The 20,531-nt window shown below is 44.0% G+C and overlaps 1 protein-coding gene across 2 annotated transcripts in view; it reads left to right on the forward strand.

Annotated features, from left to right (window-relative positions):
- The first annotated feature begins 1,165 nt into the window (after window positions 1–1,165).
- LOC100225628 (T-box-containing protein TBX6L) overlaps window positions 1,166–20,531 on the forward strand; it is a 28,897-nt gene continuing 9,531 nt past the window's right edge. The window contains exons 1-3 of one of the 2 annotated variants that reach the window (XM_072936192.1): window positions 1,166–7,335; window positions 7,921–8,056; window positions 17,534–17,860. In XM_072936192.1, coding sequence (XP_072792293.1) covers window positions 17,845–17,860 — 16 coding nt within the window. In that variant the 5' untranslated portion in view covers window positions 1,166–7,335; window positions 7,921–8,056; window positions 17,534–17,844. Of the gene's footprint in view, window positions 7,336–7,920; window positions 8,057–12,847; window positions 17,861–20,531 lie in introns of those variants that run through there. The other variant, XM_072936193.1, reaches the window with a different exon arrangement.

Genomic DNA, 20,531 nt, shown 5'->3' on the forward strand with positions numbered 1-20,531 from the left:
CTTTTCATTTTCTAATTTAATGTGACCACTGAAGATTGTTGGTTTTCCTTTATTATTCTTACGGATTCCTTGGCATTAGGCTTTCTGGGCTTTTTCTTCCAGACTTCCTAAAATGCTGGTCTTGAGCTTTCTTTTGAATTCTAGTCCTGCTTTTTGAGAAGGATTTAAAATTTTGCTGGTTTAGGAAAGCTAGAACAGTAAGTGTAACTGTTCCTGCCAGCAACAAGAGCTGAATTTGCTGGACTGCTCTAAAGTCTTTTTAACCTTCGAACTACTCAGCTGTGCAACTTGTTTTATCCTATACTGAATTCTCTTACCTGATTTTCCTTTTTTTTTTTTTTAATAAATTTATGATCTTTTTACTCCTATTATGCTCCTGAGTAGCTCAAGGACTTTTTCTCAAGCTCGAGAAATTACTGAGGCTGAGCTATACAGGCCATCTCCCTGCAATCCTGCCCTTCTGCTGTTGGCTAAATGTTTTTCAGCTGTTGGGCCTTCTTCAACAAGGGTGTTTCTGCTGCACTGAAGGAGCCTTTCTTCTTCTCCATGTGTGAAATCTCCTCTCTGTAAGTACAGCTGATGTAGTTCTTCAGTTCAAGGAGCCACATTTGGGAGTGAAGATGCCAAGGTCCCTGGATGCACTGAGTAATGATATTTGTCTGAAGAACCATCCCTAAAGGTACTCAGAGCAAGAACTTCAAATCCTTACAAACAGAGGTATTCACTGAGTAACGAATGCATCTCATGGAGCTCGGCCATGTCATCTTGTGGAATTATCAAGAGAAAATATTGCAGTAAAACTGCACTTAGCCATGGCCTGGAGTAGATTCCTTTATTTTGGTCTAATCCTGGTGGTAAGAGCTTGAAATTCAAGCCTGGGCAAGATCCAGCTTACCGAGTTGCAGATCATCTGCCTTCAGGATTTACTGGGTACAACTTGCTTGTGAAATCTGTGTTCCCAGGTGCCTTTCTGATGTGCCAGACAAAGAAATGGCAGCTGCTGTGCTGAAGTTAGGTTGCTCTGGTATGGCTTTGGTTTGGGTTTTCCCTGTGAAGCCATAGGGACAGGAATGTCTGGTGCCTAAAGCAAACTTTACGGTGAGGTCTGTGACCAAGTGGGGTGAGGCTTTCTTTCTCCTTATATATATATATATATATATTTTTTTTTTTTTACCTTGACAGTAATTGATTAAAAACCAAATCCTTTTTGACTACTGAAAAGCCAGACTCTTAAGACTTTCAGGCAAATAGCAAAGCCATTTTTGTTCCAAAGGAGATGGAAAAATGAATTATTTTGAATTGCCTGTGGAGAGTAATTTGTGGAGAGCTGATATCCTTTCTGTGCTGCTCCTGGGCACTGTCTTTGCACACAGATGTCTTCCAGTGTTAGGGTGAAAGTGTTGTTAAACTGTACAGCACTGGGGTTTGGCTGTTTCACTTCCTGGCACAGGGATTATATAATCCATGTGTAGTTAAGACCATTGAGAATTTCTCTCTCTAGGCAAGGACTAGTGTTTTACTAAGAATTAATTTTGTTGAACACAGCTGTCATTAGTGGCTTCTGCCCACTGTCTGACAAATGCTGTAGCATTTTTTCCAAAAGCTAATAATGTTCCCTTCCACAGCAAAAATAGCAGATCAAGGAAGATACCAAGTACCTCCTTAATTTTATTATGTGCTAGGGTTTGTCAGTTGTTGTATCTTGGTTTTGTTTCGTTGGTTTTTTTTCTTAATTGGAGTGAGATTTCTCATGAATAATGAAATTAATGTCTTTTGCAGCCAAAATAAATACCATATGGTCAGGGAGAAAGGGACCAGGAAAAGATGAGGAAGGCACAGCAGCTGAAGCTGATAGGAGACAAAATGGACTGAAGGAAACAGGGGCCAGGTGAGAATAGACCGAGTCCTGCCATGGAGGGTGGGATCACAGCACTGTTAACACCACTGTGAAAAGCACAGTATTGGGCTAGAAATTCCAATGAGGGTGAAGCATCTGTGGTGTAGCCTGTGTGTACAGTTACACACTGAGCACAGCTCATTTCTGCTCCTGCAGGTGCTTGCATGTTTTAGGGGACTGGGTGGCAGGTAAAGGAGATGAGATGCACGTCACAAAAAGCACAGCAGACATCAATTTTGTGGCCTAGGCATGGAAAGCTGGGATGAAGAGGGTTTGTGCTTGCATTTGAAGATGATGGTAAGAGGTTCGCTGTAAGGCTGAGTGTTAATTGCCATCTTTCCCTTCCAGTTAATGACCAGAGATTCAGTAATGCTAAGTTGTGGCATTATTTATGGTTTTTGGAGTACCCTCAGGCTGCTGTACCACAGGCTGTGCCAGCCCAGGTCGTGCCTTTGTGGAACTCCAGCTGTCCTTGCAGGGCATGGTGGAACAGGTGGGATTGCAGAGGACAGCAGACATCTGGGTTTGTTGGCTTCTGGAGGAGGACTTACCTTCTCTAAAATGGCTCTTTCACATTAATGCTCACAGAATCCCAGGCAAATCTGAGCAGAGATTAAAAGGTGCATCCCCCTGGACAGACATTTTTATTCCTGCTGCTGTTTGTTTAATGCACCTGTGACAATGACACCCATCAGCAAGTGCTTGTTTGACCAACTCCAGAGCCTCTGGTGCAGCACTCAAAGCTGCCTTGCAGCTCCCTGGCCTCAGGACCAGCCTGTGCAGGTGTCTGCAGGCTGTGGTGCAGCTCAGCCTGCCCAGGGCTCTCCATCCCTGCCTGCTCGGGAGCACTAGAGGGGGCCCTAGGACAGAGCAGGGAAGGGAGGGGAATAAAGGGCAGGGGGACCAACCCCCACCCGAAATGGATGTCCAAGATCTGTCTTGATACTACTGAGGCTACAGTGCATTGCTGGGTTTGATCCCATTGAGTTCTAAGGGCTTTCTGCTACTTACCATATGTCCTTTGCATAATGTATGTCTGACTGAAGGCAGAGGGGTGAGAATCCTCACAGGCTGCTTACAGGATTGTGTCCCTGGCCATGGCAACAAAAAACAAGAGCTTGCTTTGTCACCATTAATATTGCCACAGGCAGGAAAATAGATCCACCATATACTTGCTTTTCATACAAAATCTGTTTGCCCCATGACTGTTTTTCCTTTTTTTTTTTTTTTTTTTTTTTTTTTTTTGCCTCAATTCCCCCATAAGAAGCCCCCTGGGTTTTTCCATTTTCATAATGTGCAGTATGTTACACTGGGGTGTCATGGGAATCTCCTGCCAGTCAGTCTTGTGTGAAATGGCTCAAATAATGTGTTCAGGGGGAATCTTGATTAGTTCAGCCCTGGTTCATGGCAGTGGTGTGGGGCTTGTGCCAGCAAAACTGGGCCCAAGAGTTGGTGACAAACATGCAACTTGTGGATCTGTGAAGTGCTTTGAGGTAATTCTGTTCAAGTCAAATTCTAATCAGGGATGAAAATGTGTTTGAGAATGATGGGAGAAAGATGGAATGTTCAAGCTTGGATAAAGTCTTGTAAGGCAGTCTGCGTTATGTGGAGCAGCCCTGAGGTGAGATCAGGTCCTGCAGCCATCTGGCAGCTCAGGAAGGGGAGCAGGGATGTGGAGCTGAGGCCACTGACTGCAGATTCGAAAACCAAAGCACTTCTGCCAAGGAGAAAAGTGAAATCACACTTCTGCCTGCGTGTAAGATTTATCTGCACAATTAAATGGTTGTGTCTGTAGCTGGTAGAAAAACATGCCATTATATAATCCCAGTGGGAGGAACACTCTGCAATGTCTCTAAGTGCATTGTCTTACTGAGGGAAACTGCCTATCTAAAGCCAAGTCAACATATATGGTAAAAAGTAGTTTTTGCTCTCAGATTAGACATAGATATCCCCCTCTCAAGTTTTATTTCTCGGCCTATTTTTTTTATCTCCCATCTCTTTCAGAGACCTTGCAAACAACAGTGAATTCCAGTATAAATGGAATATAAACAAAGTTCATATATGGTATAAGCATATGAGAACCACACTGGAATGGAATTAATTTAATTTTAGTTGAGTGATATAATAACTACAAGTGAAAGGCCATGTAACAGGGCAAAGGTATTTTAGAAACAGTGTTTCCTGTGAGAATACTGAATTACTACATGTATTACATACATCCACAGTTAGCCTTAGAACCTGCCTCTATATTCACATTGCTTTCATTTTGCTCCTCTGAGGAGTCTGACAGATACAGAGAGCTGTTCACAAGGAATAATATGCAGCTGAGTTTTAGCTGCAATATGCATTGCATGAACTATGATCTAATATAGCACTGAACACATACTGTTCAGTAATAATTAGTAAAGGATGTTGTATGAGCAGAAAAGCTTCATACTCAGAAATGTTCTTTGATTCCTTGTAATTTAAGTCACACCAGAGATTTCATTTCCTTAAATTACACCCTAATGTGTATGAACAGTCACATTTTCTCTTCTAAATGCAGGGATATATATAAAATGCAACTCTTTTGGTTAGATTGCAGTGATAATTTTCCCTTTAAGAGATGGCACTAGATGCTCAAAGAATTGCTTAACTTGTTAATTGAGCCAACATATACTCACCAAGAAACTCACCATGCTGTGTGGATATCAGAAAGCAGTTTGAATATAGGAACTTGTCACTTAGGAATGTGTTGGCTGTAATTTAGATCTCCATTAGGCTAGAGTGGGTTAGGGGGGAAAAAAATTAAACTTTAGAATTCTGTAGTGGAAGTTCCGAGCTTACAACATCAATTTGCAATGCTGTGCCCTCAAGTCAGCAGCACAGGTCCCAACAAATTACTTCTGTCATGGCTCTCCCAATAGACACCCTGCTGGAAGTGCTTCCTACACTTAATAAGTAAATGGGCTTTCCTAAAAGCAAAACAAAGAGCCTGAGTGTTTCCTCACAGCAAGCAGCAGTGGTGCAAGGTGATTTTTCAGTTTGGCTTGCTTGGAATGTAATAACAGCTTGGGATTGCACATTGTGAAGTATTTCTGCAAAGAGTAATGGGAGGATTCCTGGTCTGTGATCCCATTGCTCTGCAAGCTGAGGGATGGATGCAGCCAGAAGCAGCTGCTGGTGCCAGGCAGAGCTGCCAGCTCCTGTTTCAGTGGTGATGTGCAGGAGCCAAACAAGCCAAGTGCCTTTCCTGCTGCACGCCTGCATGCACCAGGAGGCTTTGCAATGGCTCAAAATGGATGTTCCAGTGAGCTGCACAAAGTCTCCCACAATGGCACATTTTACCAGGCCTGCACTTTTCATTGGAAGTTGTTAATAGAGCTGGTTTCTGGGTGTAAGGAAGATGGGAAAGCAGTGCAGGAGTGCTGGAAAGCCTGGGAGTTGTTTGAATGCTGGGTGCCTTGCAGTGCCTCCCCTTGGCACAGGGATGTCCCCGTGCAGCTGCCTGGCCTGGCTGGGCCCCTGGATGAGTATTGGCACTGTTGAGCCACACACGCTGCCCCCACCTCATATTTGTGCTGCCCTGACAGTCCCAGGGGAGCCCTACAAACTGACATCAGGAACCTGGACTGGTGAGTTTTCTTTCCCAGGGAAAAGAGCCGATGTTTGTGCTCAGGGTCCTGTGGCCTTCACAACTTGGCACAGCTCAGCTGCTGCTCTGCTGCTGCCGCCCTCCAAACTGGGGACTTCACCTTTAGGTATCTGAGAATTCCACTGAAGTGTAAGAGAGGGTAAAGTTTATTAGTCTGTGCTTAAATGCACTCCTGCTGCATTTTATTTTTTAATAAGGTGAACTTTTTGCAATGTCAGTGAAACTCAGAAGTACCCAGAATGTGGTAATGTCCAGGCTGGGTGTGTGGTCATGTTTCAGTTACAACTCAGGCACAGACACAAGAGTGTTTCTTCTCTGGTACTATCAACACATGTGGAAAGGTACCTGGAAAGAATATGAAAATATAGAAATGTTATTTCCAAGTGCAGAGTGACCCCTGGGAAGAGGGAGAGAGGAGGAGGACAGTGTTTCTTCTTGACGATGTGCCTGATTCAACAAGGTACCAATACATAAATAGCTCCTCTTGATTTCAGTGCAGACAGCAAAGGGCAGCCTCAGGTTGTGTCACCCCAGGCCTGAAATGTGTACAGTTTCTTCACTGACACAAAGTTTTTCTACAATTAAAATTTCCATGGAAAATAGCTGCTTTAAAATAAACAGACTTAACTTCCTTAATATGTGCAAACTCAGAAGTTCACAGTTAACCACTGAAAAATGCAAAATGCCAAGGAAAGGTGGAAATATCTCTGCTGGTAAAACATTCAGCCCTAATTACTTCTCCCTGAAATTAGGGTGGCTGTGGCATATATAGGAACTCTGCAGAGCAACTAGAAAGTTCTGTTCAGTGACACCTGTCTTCATGTGATCCCTGAGGCAGTGTTTGCTAGGAATATCATTTTCTTTAACAGCTTTTCTCCCCCATCATCCCCCAGTGGCTGATATTGCTCCAGGAGGGAAATCCTGGTGGCTTTCAGAACAGCAGCAGCAGAGCTGGTGATAGGTTTGGAATAAGAAGGACTTGAAGCTGGCTCATTCTTCCTGGGTTCTGTATCTGGCCTTTGCCAATATTCACTTCCTGCATTTATTTCATGGTAACACCATTGATTTATTGGTTAAATCATAAGTCAGAAGAACTCAGTTTTGCCTTAGAACTTTCCCACTGGCTGGTGAGATTTTCAGTTTATCTTCAATTTTCTGTCTCAATAAAAACTACTTGTCCAAAGACCATGCCCCCTACCCTAAATGGCCACTGAATTTGCAGTTAGGTCATTTTTATATGTCATACATTGTTTATAATTTTATCTTCTAGCCAATTTAGGGTAAAACTATGGTTTTTTTTCAACTTGAGTGATTGAATCTGAGTATTTACTAGGAACCACTCCCATAATTAAGTTAAATGAGAGCAACAAAAAAACTTACCTGGGTTTTTGTGATGGTGAATAACTTCAAATAACTCAGAGTTTCCCATGAGCAGAGTTCTGGAGAGGACTAAAAAGTGTCTGCTCATGTAAGAGTAGAACATGCTCAGTATTTTTGGAGAATCCTTAGCTCTGAATGCTGAGAAATTGGCATAGTACAGCATAGCAAATCCAAGTCTCTGTTCTAATTAAGACTTGGATTTTTCAGTTTTTCCCATTCCCTGGCTGAAATTTCCTGTGTCTTGTAACCATTTAACAATATGTTACTAACCATCCATTATGTCCTGCTTTATTCTCTTTTAGATGAAAGAGCCATGTAAAAAAAAGAATTCACCAGCCCCTGTGACTGAATTTGAGCGATAATGTCAATGGAATTAACACATTGCCATTGTTGAATGGGCTCCTGTGGCTATATAAACATCAAGGTAACACATTTCCAAAGCAGAAGACATTACTGCTGTGATACTGTTGTTTTGAGAATATTTCCTCACTGCCAAAACACTGATGTAGATTTAGCATTTTGCCTGCTATGATGAGAATGATGTTGGAGTTGGAAGGGTGGATGCTGCTGCTTTTATTTTTGTTGAATTCTGGTTTATTTGCTGAAGAAAATCTCTTACAGCGTTTGGCTAAACATGGAATGAGAGCATAAGTACATTGAGGTGTATGTAAGATGACCTCTGATTGGTAAATGCATTTAAATGACAGCTCTTTTAAGGGCCTAATTCCATTTCTGAAGGCAACCTTCTGGAAAAGCTGGGGCAGAATGCTCTCAGGAAACCCAGGATCCTTTGGCTTGGGCAGAGTTTCCTCAAGAATAACTGTCTCCCACACTATCTCCATCCATTTACATAATTTTTATCTCTGCAAACAGGAGCAGACTGGGGCTTGAATGCCCTTGGTATGTTGCTGAATGAGATGCAGGCTTCAGTTTTAACTCTGGGGATGTTAAACAAGTTGTAAGGCCAAGCTTGTCAGAAAACCTTTTAATGGTGCTAATCCCACTGCAGATTTGCTGGCACTGTCTCACCTAATGCAAGACAGGACTAGCTAATGAGGATGTGGCACAGAAGTAGTTTGGAACTCCCTGGGTCACAAAATCTGTGAAGATGGCTGCACTGCAGGAAGGCAAAGCTGTTCATGCAGGTAACAATGATGATTTCCTTTATTCTGATCCTGGTGCAAATTGAACAAGACCTGTGTTTCTGCAGGAATATTTTCATTTGTCTTCAGGCAAGAAAAAAATCAGGCAGTAAGTGCTAAACCAGAACCTGACAAGTTCTGTTCCTAAATAACTCTTGTCATGTGCGTTTTACTTCTCTGCAAGGTTAAAACCATCTTTGAACAAAGAGTTGATGGGTTTGCTGTATTTCTACTAATCAGGGACCATAACCCAGGTATTGAAGGGTGGGAAGTCAGTCTCAAGGTTGACCTTAGTGGACAAAAATGGGCATATTCCTCTCCAGGATCCATGGGAAATACCCACTGCCTCAATCAGAGCTGTATCTCTTCTGGTAAAAAGGACTTCAGTTTGCAGAGCTGAATCTGGCACTTCTGTGAACATTAGGGCTGAGACAGAAGAGAGGGAGTATTGCCCATTCCAGTTTGTTGCAAGAGCAGCCCCAGGTTGGATTCCTCAAAGGAAAGGACCTCTCAGCACAGGGAATGTTCTGTTTCTGGCCTGCTCTTGGTTATCTAGGGATAGAAAAGAAAGTTGTGATGGAAAAAGGGAGGAGCTGCCTGTGGCAGGAGTTTGTTAGCACACAGAAAATTACTTGGTGAACCACGAACACTGTGCAGGAGTTAAATGCACAGAGTGAGCATGGTTGTGTTCTTTTCTCTCCCCTGAGGGCCCTTTGAAGCGCTCTGAAGGCCCAGAGAACAGCTCATAAACTTTGTGTTTCAGAATTGCAGAGAAAAGGCTTCTCTCATCCAAGGATCAATCTTTTGTCAGCTCTAACACAATGGCTGGTGGCTTTAGTGTATCTCCACTGTCACCCAAAGGCACTTTGTGGGAAATGTCACCTGTCCCCTCATTCTGACCTGAGCCCTGGAGTGCAAAAGGAGAGTGCTCTGCCAGGCAGTGCTGTTTCTGCTGCAGTCACACCTCCCTTGGGAGTTGATAGCTGGCCTGGTGTGAATTTTGGAGTAGAAACAAAGTTCATGTGTAGTGCTGTGACCCACAGTGTGTCAGTGAGCCTGGGTCCATCCCACTGGGAAGCAGCCTGTTCACGTGCCAGCAGAATATCCACCTGGCCCCTGGATTTATCTGAGGAATCATAGGAATAAGAGAGGAGCAGATCCATCAGAGCCTTCTTTACTGCTCACATGAAAGCAGGATTGCTCTCTGCACTGCCACCGTGTGTGCAAAAAGCCATTAAAAGCCTGATACAGGAAGGACTTTGTTCCTCTGCAGACAGGCTGCCCTTGCACAGCCGCAGTGCTTTTCCCTGCATAGTCAAATTGCTCCTCTCTCATTTTCATCCCAGCTAATGAAGATAATTATATCCCTTTGTAGAATATTAATCCCTGTGTCATCTGTATGTTTACACCCTGCAGACATGTTCATTTCTTCTTTGAGAACAGGGCCATCAATCATGGAAGCTTTCCTTCACCAACTCTTCTAATCTTTTCTGGTGTTCACCTCATCCAGTCTCCCTCCAGCTCCCCAGTAGCTTTGATAATGAGGTGATAAGAGTTACATGTGGTTTTGCCAGTTTGTTGTACAGCAGACTCACAGAAAGAGGTCCTGCCGCTTTCCTGCTCAACTATATGCTATTTTCACATATGTATCCTCTGGTTATGTTTGTGGTTTTATTTTCAGCAAGGAAATGAAATCACACCTAGGGCAGAAAATCCCAGAAATTACCTCTGTAATGGAACCTCCTTAATATTACCATATCTTTATTGGTAGGTATGGCTGAACATCACTGTTCAAAACAAAAGTTTAAGTGATCTTCTCTTAAGTGAAAATTTGGAGCTGGGGAGAAGAATTCCAGAATTCAACAATTCCTCCTTTGGACAGCTTCTTCAGAGTATGGTGCAAAGGGAAGAGGAGTAGTTCCCTCTTGGAGAGGAAATACAAGGCAAAAAAAGTCAGAAAGACATACTGGGGGGTGATGTATGGACTTAGATTTCAAATTTTTGCCTCAGGTTTCTAATAATCTAAACCAGCCCTCCCCAGCTGCTGCTGTAGCTCGTCCACCCCTGCCCTGCAGAGCACCAAGCCCTCCAAGTCTGGTGGGTTCTCTCTGCACTGTCAGCAGTTATTTGGAAATGAAGGCCCTTGGTGGTGAGTCCAAATCTCCATCTCAGGCAGGCTCAGCTCACCAAGCCTGAACCCAGCAGCAGCTTAAAACTGAAACCAGTGACTGCAGTATTGGAGGGTGACAGAAGCAGTCACCTCATTATTGATAACCATCTTATCTGTGCTCACAGGAATGCTTGCTCCCAAACCTGACTTTGATTTCCTCCTGCACACTCCCCAGCACTTCTCTGAGCAGAATTTATAAATATTTCTGTTGAATTTACATTGCATTGTTTGTATCTATGTTTGGTTGGCAGGCGTAGGTCAGACTGTGAGGTGGCAGTCATTTAAAAGCAGTTTTGCCTCACAAATGTAAAGTCTGTGTTTTTAAGAGTGGCATCTATTAAGTGTATTGATGTTTCAGGGTTAGAGAGGAGAAGAAATCTAAGTCATTTATGCCTAAGTAGATAAAATCCAGTATTTTCAGTAGAATGCACTCATTGCACAGCTCACACTCATTGCACACTTCTGTTATCCTCCTTCCAAGGAAAGCTTCTCTATATAACTGTTCTGACAGGACAAAGCCATGTGTTATCCCTTGGTTTCTCAAGGAATTGCATCCCATATATTTAAATCATTCAGGTGTCTGATGTTCTTAACCACTTAGAAGCATTTGTTCCATATAGTAGGGCTAATTTTTAATTTATTTTTCTAAGCTCATCTATCCAAAATGATGCTAGGCTTTTATATTCACAGCAGGGAACATTGTGAGGTTTAAATATCCCTTTAATCACTAAGGATGTAATAAAAACAAGAGGAGTTCTTTGAGCTGCAGAGTGTTACCCAGGGAAAAATCTACTCTGGAGCTTACAAATGTGAGCTGAAGAGACAAACTGGGCAATAAAATCCACAACTACGGACCAAACCTGCTAAAAGTTGGTCTGTAGCTGCCCATCAGGAGCTGAGACTCGAGGGGGGAAAAGGCCATTCAGCACCTCTAGAGCCATAAGAGCCAGGCCATAAACACTTCACAATCTGCTGGGGAGGGGGAGGGAGCTGGGCTGTGATCTGCCCGCAGTCTGTACCCAGCCCCTGCCTCAACAAAGAATGAGCATGAGAAATTTCACCACGGGAAGAATGAAGGAAAGAAATCTGGAGAGGTGAGGGAGTGCGAGGAGAGGTGGCAGCTGTGTTTGGTTGTGTCAGTTCATGTCCACTTATGGCAGCCTCATCCCAGTGCTGATTTGAGAAATCCATGACATCTAACAGGTGCTTTTTTTCTATTGTCAGTGGTCTTGAAGGATTCTTACCTTAGTATTGTTATTATGGACCCAAATATCATTTTTCTGCGAGGAGATGAACAAGTTGAGTGAGAAAAAGTACAGCTCAGAGTTTATCCAAGGGCTTTCTCCTTAAAATCCATGTATATTTTCAGCTCTTTGTTACTGACTTTAGACTTGGCTGCAGATGATGTATGTCCCATCAAAATGCTCTATATCAGTTTTCAGAAAGCATCTTGCAGGATGTGCTGCATGAATCTGTCTTGGTGTTCATTTTATTTCTGGGAGGTTCTGTAAAGCTCAGGTCAGGCATCCTGTGTGTTCAGTTCCCTTGCTGCTGGGAGATGGATGTGCAGTTGTATGTATCCTGTGGCTATATAAATGTTTATAGTTCTTTTTCAAAGAAATTACAACTAACACTATAAAAGGAAAATAAACAAGCAGTAATAAAATCTTATTAAAATGAAATGTGATTTATTTTTAAGTGCCCTGAATCAAAATCTGCTGTGTATGGTTTAATTGTTCTCTTGTCATGATTTCTGGTAATGATAATTAACTTCTTCAGAAAGTTCTTTAGAGTCAATAGTGATGTTGGAGGAACTGAGCTCTACACAGATCTGTAGAGCTCACAGCAGTTTTTATTTTTAAATTCCAAACAGTTTAAATCTTAACAATTTTAATTTGCTCTTTGAAGGTAGAGCCTCTGATAAGGAATTATACATGTTTATTGATTTCCTGGTTTGATTAGAACCTTACTGTGATGAACAGTTAATGGAAACTTCCCTATGACAGAAGAGATCTGTCTTTGCCAAACAAAGTAACTTGCACCCTAACTTGCATGGTTGAAGTCTGGTTTTTTTTCTGTTGGTTTCATGGCTTTACAAATGCCTGATTACTAACAAAAGTAATCTTTTGTGGAAACCAAGGTACCATGACAGTGTATCAGCAATCTTGAAAATCCATGAAGTTTAGATAAAACCTTCTGGTCTGAGCTGCTGCTTTTTTTTCTGGAAACATCGGCTTTTTAACAGAGATTGCTGCAGTGTTGCCTGCTGGGCTTCTGCTCAGCAGAGTCCATTCTGCTCAGGGCTTTTGTCTGGTCTCAATTCATGGCTAAGTAAACTGCCAGCAGTTTTTATGGTCTGCATGATGCTTCTCTTTGCATATGAGTGTGTGCCCATGTGTACAAATACACAAGTGTTTATAGATGGATATTAAACCAGAATTACTTTTTGCCTGTTTTCTCAGGCTGCTCCTTGTGGCTGAGAGCAATGAGTTCGGGCCGGGCTGTGAGTGCAGGGCTGGGAGGAAGGATGCAGGGCTGTGGATGCAGGGATGTGAATGCAGGGTTGGGAGGAAGGATGCAGGGGATGCAGGGCTGTGGATGCAGGGCTGGGAGGAAGGATGCAGAGCTGTGGATGCAGTGCTGTGAATGCAGGGTTGGGAGGAAGGATGCAGGGGATGCAGGGCTGTGGATGCAGGGCTGTGAATGCAGGGTTGGGAGGAAGGATGCAGGGGATGCAGGGCTGTGGATGCAAGGCTGGGAGGAAGGATGCAAGGCTGGGAGGGCAGAGCGTGCCCCGTGTGCTCGGTGCCCTTTGCTGAGCTGCCCGCAGAGCTCTCCTTATACTGCAGCTCCTTTCAGCGAGTTCTTTTTGTGGATTTGAGCGGGACAGAGCGCTGAGCTGTGTCTGGGAAACACAATGGGCTGACAGGAAAACACTGCACCCCACATCAGGAGTCTGTGAGAACTTGAAAGGGCTCTAGACAGACATATTTTGCATTTGACTCTGGACTGCAGCCTTTGAGGCCAAACTCAGGCTGCAGCGTTAAGTGGCCGCTAAGTGTTTCCCTTCTCGTGCCGTGCTGAGGGAGCGCCGGGAGCGGGGCTGGGGATGTGAGGGAGGCAGCCAGCTCAGCTCTGCGGCCAGATACTCAATCCACAAACTGCAAAAGTCTTAAGCTTATAATGTACAAATTTTGTCTGCCTGAGCTGCTTTCCCAGGTCCCCTTCCAGAGCAGATCCTGTCACAGCTGCCCCGTGGCCTGTGACCGTCCCCACGGTGCTGGGAGCCTGTGGTGAATTAGCGTGGAGATGTTACCAACAGGCCCCCTCCAAACAGCTGCTTTGCTTTGCCAAATGTCATTTTTGCACTCTTGAGAGCACGGGAAAAATCTGGGGGTGATGCAATATGGGGCTCAGTATGGGGTTTGCAGCCCTACAGAGATCTGCCTTCTGTGGGGTCCCTTGCACTGGTCCCCGGGTAGGAAGGTCTGCATGACACTTGTAATATATCTGAAGACGCCAGATAGCTTTTCTCAGGAAAAAAATAATCAAAGCCATAAAAAGGAGGGGAAAAGGTGCCATTTCCCTCCACCAGAAGAAAATGCTGTGTTATGTGAGCTGCTGGAAGGAGCTGGGTAGGAACTGTTTCTTGTGCTGCAGCATGATAGGAGATATGTACCACTTCTTCAGAGGCTCTCAAAACACTCTGCAGGCTTTTACCATTCCTGTAGCCGCCCACAGAGACTTGCTCAGAAAGCTGCCCAAGTTCAGGCTGTGCCTGTGCTGCCCGAGCTCAGCAGCTCTGTCCTGGCCAGCCCTGCACTTGTATTTCCCATTTTCTGGGTGAGGTGTCAGGCACCAACAAGGACAAGGAGTCACATGCTGGCACAGCTGTAAGAGCAAGAGTTTCATCAGGCTTTTTCTCTGGAAAAACTCAGCTTTTCCCCATGCCCCATGTGCATAAATCAGGCTTCATTTGCTTCACAGTGAGCTGAGCCTGGATTTAAGGAGCCAGTTTGTGGATTCTAGAGAATCTGAGACCACTCCATATTTTTAATGAAGCATGTAAGTAAGCAGGTATCAGTGTAGAGCTATCTGTTTTATTTTGGGCCCTGTTTATGACATGTTGTCTTTTCACTTTCCAGTACTCATTCCCTGCAGATGGCAGAGCATCCTTCACAAAGAGTTGCCAAGATGCTCTGGGACTGTGGCCTCTGTGTGCCAGGTGGGAATGGACTAAATAAGTCCCATCTAAATGGCAGCAAGGCTTTCCTCACATTTCAGAGGGGAGGATCTCTTAGATGCAGTTTGTCCTTCCCTGCTTGTGCAGGACCAGGCAGACAATCCAGCCTCGCTTCAGCCCAGTTTGTTAAAGCTGACATGGTAACACTTTCTCACAGAGGGAAACCTGAGGGGTGGGTACTGCCTGCTGCACCCACGAGCAACAATCCAAGGCAGGTTCTTTTGAAAGGTGACTTTTACATTTCAGCTGTCTCCCAGGCAGTAATTTTGTGCCCCACACTGGAGCTTGCTCTCCAGGCAGAATGCTCCCCTGGGAGCTCTGCCTGGGCAGAGGTGGCAGTGCCACTCCAGCCCCATTAGCCAAAGCCTGACACCTTTTCTGTTCTCCAGCAGCCTGGGAGCCCCGGGTAGCAGCCAGCCATGGCAAGATATCACTGTGCTGGAGAGCTTGTGTACAAACCAGCTCCCTGCAGGGTTCTGCTGAGCAGCAAGGGTTAAACCTTCACTTAAGGTGGGAGAAATGCCAGAAAACATTTGCCTTACTACAAGACCCAGAGGGGAATGTTTCTTTCTAATCAGCTTCTCAAAGAGATGCAAAGCAGAAGCTCTTGGCCTGTGCTTTTGTCATCACACATGCCCTCCCTCCTGCCCTACCCCATCCCTTCGGAATAGGGCAGAGCCTGCTGTTAGAGCTGGGCTCGGCAGGATTGATCCCTGCTGCTGAAATGGGCTCGGAGCAGAGCCCTGTATGTCACTGACTTACACGTGTCAGATCCACTCTCTCTCCCGGCCCTTTCCATACCCTCAGCCTCCAATTTGCCAGTGAATTGTTAGACACCAGCACATTCACCTCCGACTTCCCATCAAACTGCCTGAGGGCTCTCCATGGATGGACAGATGAGGGTAATGTGCTAAATTCCCCCTTTGCTAGGGATGAATTTCCTGGGGGTTGCTCCTATTAGCCACGCTTTCCAGCAATAGTAACAAATTCACTTTTTTTTTCACTTTTAAAACATTTCCAGTGCAACTAGAATGGCTGGGAGAAAGCTGATTGTTAACTAGTCATGGGTAATTAATGGCTCCACCTTCCCCATCAATCAGCTGGGAGAAGCCAAAAGGATTTGAGTACTTGCAGCAAATGTGCTGTTCCCCAGACATGCTGATACTCAGTGTGCAAATGAAGTGGCAGCAGGAGACCATCTCATAGCCTTTGTGAAGCAGCAGTAAGTCATGATACACATCCCACGCTCCTGTCAGGTGAAGTCTCAAATTCCCAGAGCTGCTGCTGCTGTTGTGCGGTTTCTGACTGTGTGGGATGTTGATTCATCTCGCTGCTAGCTTGAATCTGACCCAATTTTTGTTCTATTTTTCCTTTTCAGATTCTGATTATGGTTGTCTTTTTCCGCTTTCTACAATTAAAATACTAGCATTAGAAAAGCAGGACATGGAAGGGGGAGCAGATGCAATGCTGGCTTTCCTTCTGTAGCAGAGCAAAAAAGCATTTCTGCATCCTATTTTGTTTGTGTCTGGTAGTGGCTGTGCAAGCACAAGCAGAGATCTGACCTTGATACCATTCCAGCTGACCTTTTCCCTTCTGATTTATTTCTTCCCATATTTAATAAATAATTTCCATTTGAGCTACAAGTTGACATTTCTCCACCACATGGTATTCCTCTCCTCAATATACTGAGACTCCACAGCTCTGGATGTCTCCAAGTCACCTGAGGGAGAAAAGCCTGTAGTCTTCTGTGTGATCCACTGGCTTAAAAGGGATGCCAGCAAGGCTGGATGTGGTTCTGCAGAGGTGCCAGAAGCCAGTGGACCATCTCTTGCTATAAAATCCTCCTCAGGACTTCCCAAATTCTCCAGCCCTTTTCTTTAAAACATTCATCCTTGCCACACTAAGCATTGGCTTTTCTCTCCCTGGCTAGCAGTGGGATGCCTAAAATTCAATATACCACTGGAAGAGAGTCAGTCCCTGCTCTGATTAAACTCCTTTGTCCTCTCTGCATGTCCTTGCATTTCCTGCTCCAAATAGCAGTAAAAACAGAACCGAAGGATTTTTGTTTGAGTGTAGAAACTCACTAAATAAATTCTAAATTTGTTTTGTACATTAGACTGAAGATCAGATGTCCCAGTAACATCACTGACAAAATAGAACAAAAGTTTATTTTATTTGGAATAAATCTAGACAGATGAAAGAGATGCAGCCTTATAGCAAGTTCTTTGTAATGAACAAAGCTCCTAAATTTGCTGTTCAGGATCCACCACTGGCCTGTGATATCCTGCTTTTGACCTCCATTTTTTGACCATCTTGGTCCTGTAAATGTTAGTACAGCCATTCGTGTGAGTGACTGCACACAACCCCCTTCCTCAGGAGGTGCAGTGGCTGTGTTGGGCCCTGGAGCTTGAGCCTTGATTGCTGCCTCTTAGCACTTGTAAGCACTTATAAGCACAAAAGCTAATGGTCACACTTGCAGAATAAACTAATTAAGGGAAAATGCTCAAGCCCTTCGATTTCTGCTCAGCCTTCCCTGGGTAAGAGAAGTGCCTTGAGCAAGGCTTAACCTCAGTGCCTGATCCTCCCGGAAAAGAAGTGCAGTTAAAGGCTGGAAGTGCAGAAATTGGGCAGATGAGTGACGTTATACCATCAAATGTGTTCATTGTTATTCACATTCATGTTGTTGGAGAAGGCATCTGTGGCTGAAGGCATGTGTTGCTGCAGCATTCCAGTGGGGAGAGCAAACTTTGCACAGACTGTTAATCACCCACTTGGGAAGGAAGAGCTGGATGCTTTCCTGATTCTGGTACCAGGAATCAAGAGTAAAACGATTCTGTGTGCTGAAGATGAGAATTATCACACACCCATGGAACAGCCAAAAAGAAATTATCCCTACTTGCCTGTTTAAGGGATTTGTTTTTATTTTGTAGCTAAGTCCTCGACTGATGTTTTCAGTCTTGTCTCTATTTGTTTAAAAGTGCGTTAGCAGTAAATCAAGGTGCATTTTCCCTGTAGGGTTTCCTGTATGTCAAAGCCATGTTAATTCTCTTTGATTTTCTTCCCCTAGCCCCAGCCATTGCTGCAGATCCTTCCTCTCTTTGTCCCTTTGGACATCAAAGGCTCGCAAGGGGACAACCCTGGCGGGAAGCTCCTCCCTGCTCATTAGCCTCCATAAAACAGGAACTCACCTTGGCTAGCTGTGCTTGGAGTCCCATCCTCATCCTGCTCACTCTTGACACTGGATCTCGGAAGGAAGGGCTTGTGCTTGCTTCAGGAAATCAGACCTGCTTTTGAACTGGACTATTTTGGCTCCCCTTGTAAGAACTCTGGTGGCTCTCTTGGCCCTGCAAGCTCCTCGACGTCACGGTACATGGAAAAATGCAAGCTTTACCAGGTAAGTGAAGGACTCCTTCAACTTTGTCACCGCACGGAAAGATCCTAAACTCATGCCAGAAAGGGAGCAAGCGCTCCTGAAAGGGCTTACCCGCACTTATAGAAAAGTGCATGGGGCTGGAGAGGATTTGAAAACGGGGTTTTTTCATGGGAGTATGAAAAATTGTGCATTTGAGTGTTTTTTGGGGTTTTTTTGAGAGCCTTAGAAGATTTTTTGTAAAGGTTTGCTCACAATTGTGCCCAAAAATCCCTTACCCAGACTGCCTTGTGCAGTGTAACCCTTCAGCTGAAGGCTGGAGGTGTTTTTGTGTATTGTCTACCAAGCACTGGGTTCTTCAGGTTGAAGGCCACAGAAAGCTTGGAAATACTTGACGTATTTTTAATAACAGTTCTGATACAAACTCTCTGGTTTGGGCTTTTTTCCCTCCAATTTCCTATGTCCTTTGAAAGCATGAACCCCAATCAGGCATAGCTTCCAGATTCACAACCAGCATAGGATTTTTGTGATTTCCTTAGGGTTTCATTATGTTTTCCTTCAATCCATCTCACAGCATGCTGTTATCCTCTCCTGTGTGGAGCATTGTTGGATTTGGCACAAGGACAGAGATGCCTTGGGACACTAAGGGCCAGCCTAGAGGTGCTGTATTTGTCAGTGCAACTACATTTACTCTGGGGTTTTACTCTACATCAGAAAAAAAAACCTGGCCCAGTTTATAGGCCCATCAGAAGTGGCTGTGCAGTCTCAGCTTCCTTATTCTTCCTCTGCAAGATGTCTCATTCATGAGCAAAATACATGTGCAGTGGTTTAGATGATTCCCACCTTTGCTGCTGTTTTGGGTTTTTTCAGTCCCTGCTGTGTTGATCAGATTCATACTGATTTCTGCCACTTGAATTTTAAGCTGAAAAACAAAAGAGCAGCAATGGGAAAAAAAAGTAGACTCTTATTTTTTCATGTTAAAGATTCCAAATATTGCAGTGTTCAGCTCATTTTCTTACTGGGTTGCTTCTGGTGTATGACCCACTACAGCAGAAATGTTCCAGGTGATGACTGGATGCATCTGAGAGATGAAGCTGTTGCATTTGTGGAAACATCATACTTTTGTTATTGCCAAAAAACTCTCTGGGTCTGAGAAATGAGTCTCCCTCCAGAGGGTCAGGGTATTTCTGCTGACACTGAGAAGATCAGAGAACATAGGAGGGCTTTTTTGCTTGTTTGCAAGATGAATTTATTAGAAAGCTTTGTATGTTGATGTGTGTTCCTCCCTGGTGGACTCTGGATAGCTGTGAGTGTTTGGCTTCACTTGGAAGATAACAGCAACAAATGTAATGATAACTGATTTTAGTCAAGGTAAACGTAGCTTTTTCCCTTATTGGAGCTTTCCCAATATTGCAAATCCTATCCTACACATTTTGGTAAGGCTGCAACAAATTTTCTGACATTTTAACATTGTCTCAGTAGCGAAAAATTAATTGAGGAACTGCTTTAGGTGAGGCAATTGTACTCCAGTATCTTCTATCCAGAGATCTTCTTCCTAAAACTGCTAAATTGTCTCACATTTCCCCTTTCTTCCTTTCTGTCCCCAAGATGACAAAAAGATATGTATGGCTCATTCTAGATATAGAAACTGTAGCACAAGCTACTTCTATTGGTATAAGGACCTCCAAATCAAGCACAGAATAGATTGAAGATGTCTTAATTTTCAGTGCTTTACCACAGCAGCTTCCTCCCTTTCAACCTCATCTGGACACAATTAACAAGTTTTTGAATGGACAACATGTGATGTTACCAAGACAATGATAACAGGGATATTTTTAAAAAAGTAAAACTAGAACTGCTGGAAAAGGTTTAAATCTCTTCCAGATAATAATGGTTTTAAAACCAAGTTGCACAGAAGAGGAAACCATAGAAGTACAGCTCACACAAGTTGCACTCAGTGCTTGGACACTCTGCCCAAACCTCTCTGTGCCATAGTTCCAACACTCAGGGAGGGTGAGTGCATGAGCCTTACCATCAGTTACACAGGCACAAACTAGGAGGGAAACAAAAATCCAAACAAAATTTGCAAACAAAATCCAAAGTGGATCCTACAAACTGATCCATCACTGAGGGTCCTGCTGAAGCTGACAGCAGCTGAGTGGATCCATTCACCAGCTCACCATTCACCATTGCTGGGCTCCAGGTCCTCATGCAGACCTTGTCCTGCTTTTCAGCCTCAGCCTGTGCACACAAACCTGCATGGTGAAAGGCATTAACTGCATTTTAAAACCTTAGCTGCAGCATTTATTGTCCCTGTCTCCTGCAGCATTGTGTTCCTACAGGTGTGCTATGGACTCATTGTGGTAAAAACCAGATTATAACATCTGCCTTTGATTTTTAATTCAGTGTTGAACTCATTTCACTTAAATTCCTCTCAACTTCATTAGAAATCTCCCCTCACTAAAGACTCCTGAGATCTGCCTTGTTGTAGTCTCTTTTAATGGCATTGGAATTTGCTTAAAGAAATGTTAATTCCAAAATTCATTTGGGGAAGGAGTGAGCATCTGTCTAACTAATCAAAACCTGTTTGCTTTTATTTGTGACTGGATGGCTCCTGTGGGAAATCAGCCCAATTTTATTGTAACTCCTTTTGATACATGTGCTGCACTGAGCTACCAAATGCATCGTCTCATGG

Source organism: Taeniopygia guttata, chromosome 15 (assembly GCF_048771995.1).
Source record: "Taeniopygia guttata chromosome 15, bTaeGut7.mat, whole genome shotgun sequence".
NCBI lineage: Eukaryota > Metazoa > Chordata > Aves > Passeriformes > Estrildidae > Taeniopygia > Taeniopygia guttata.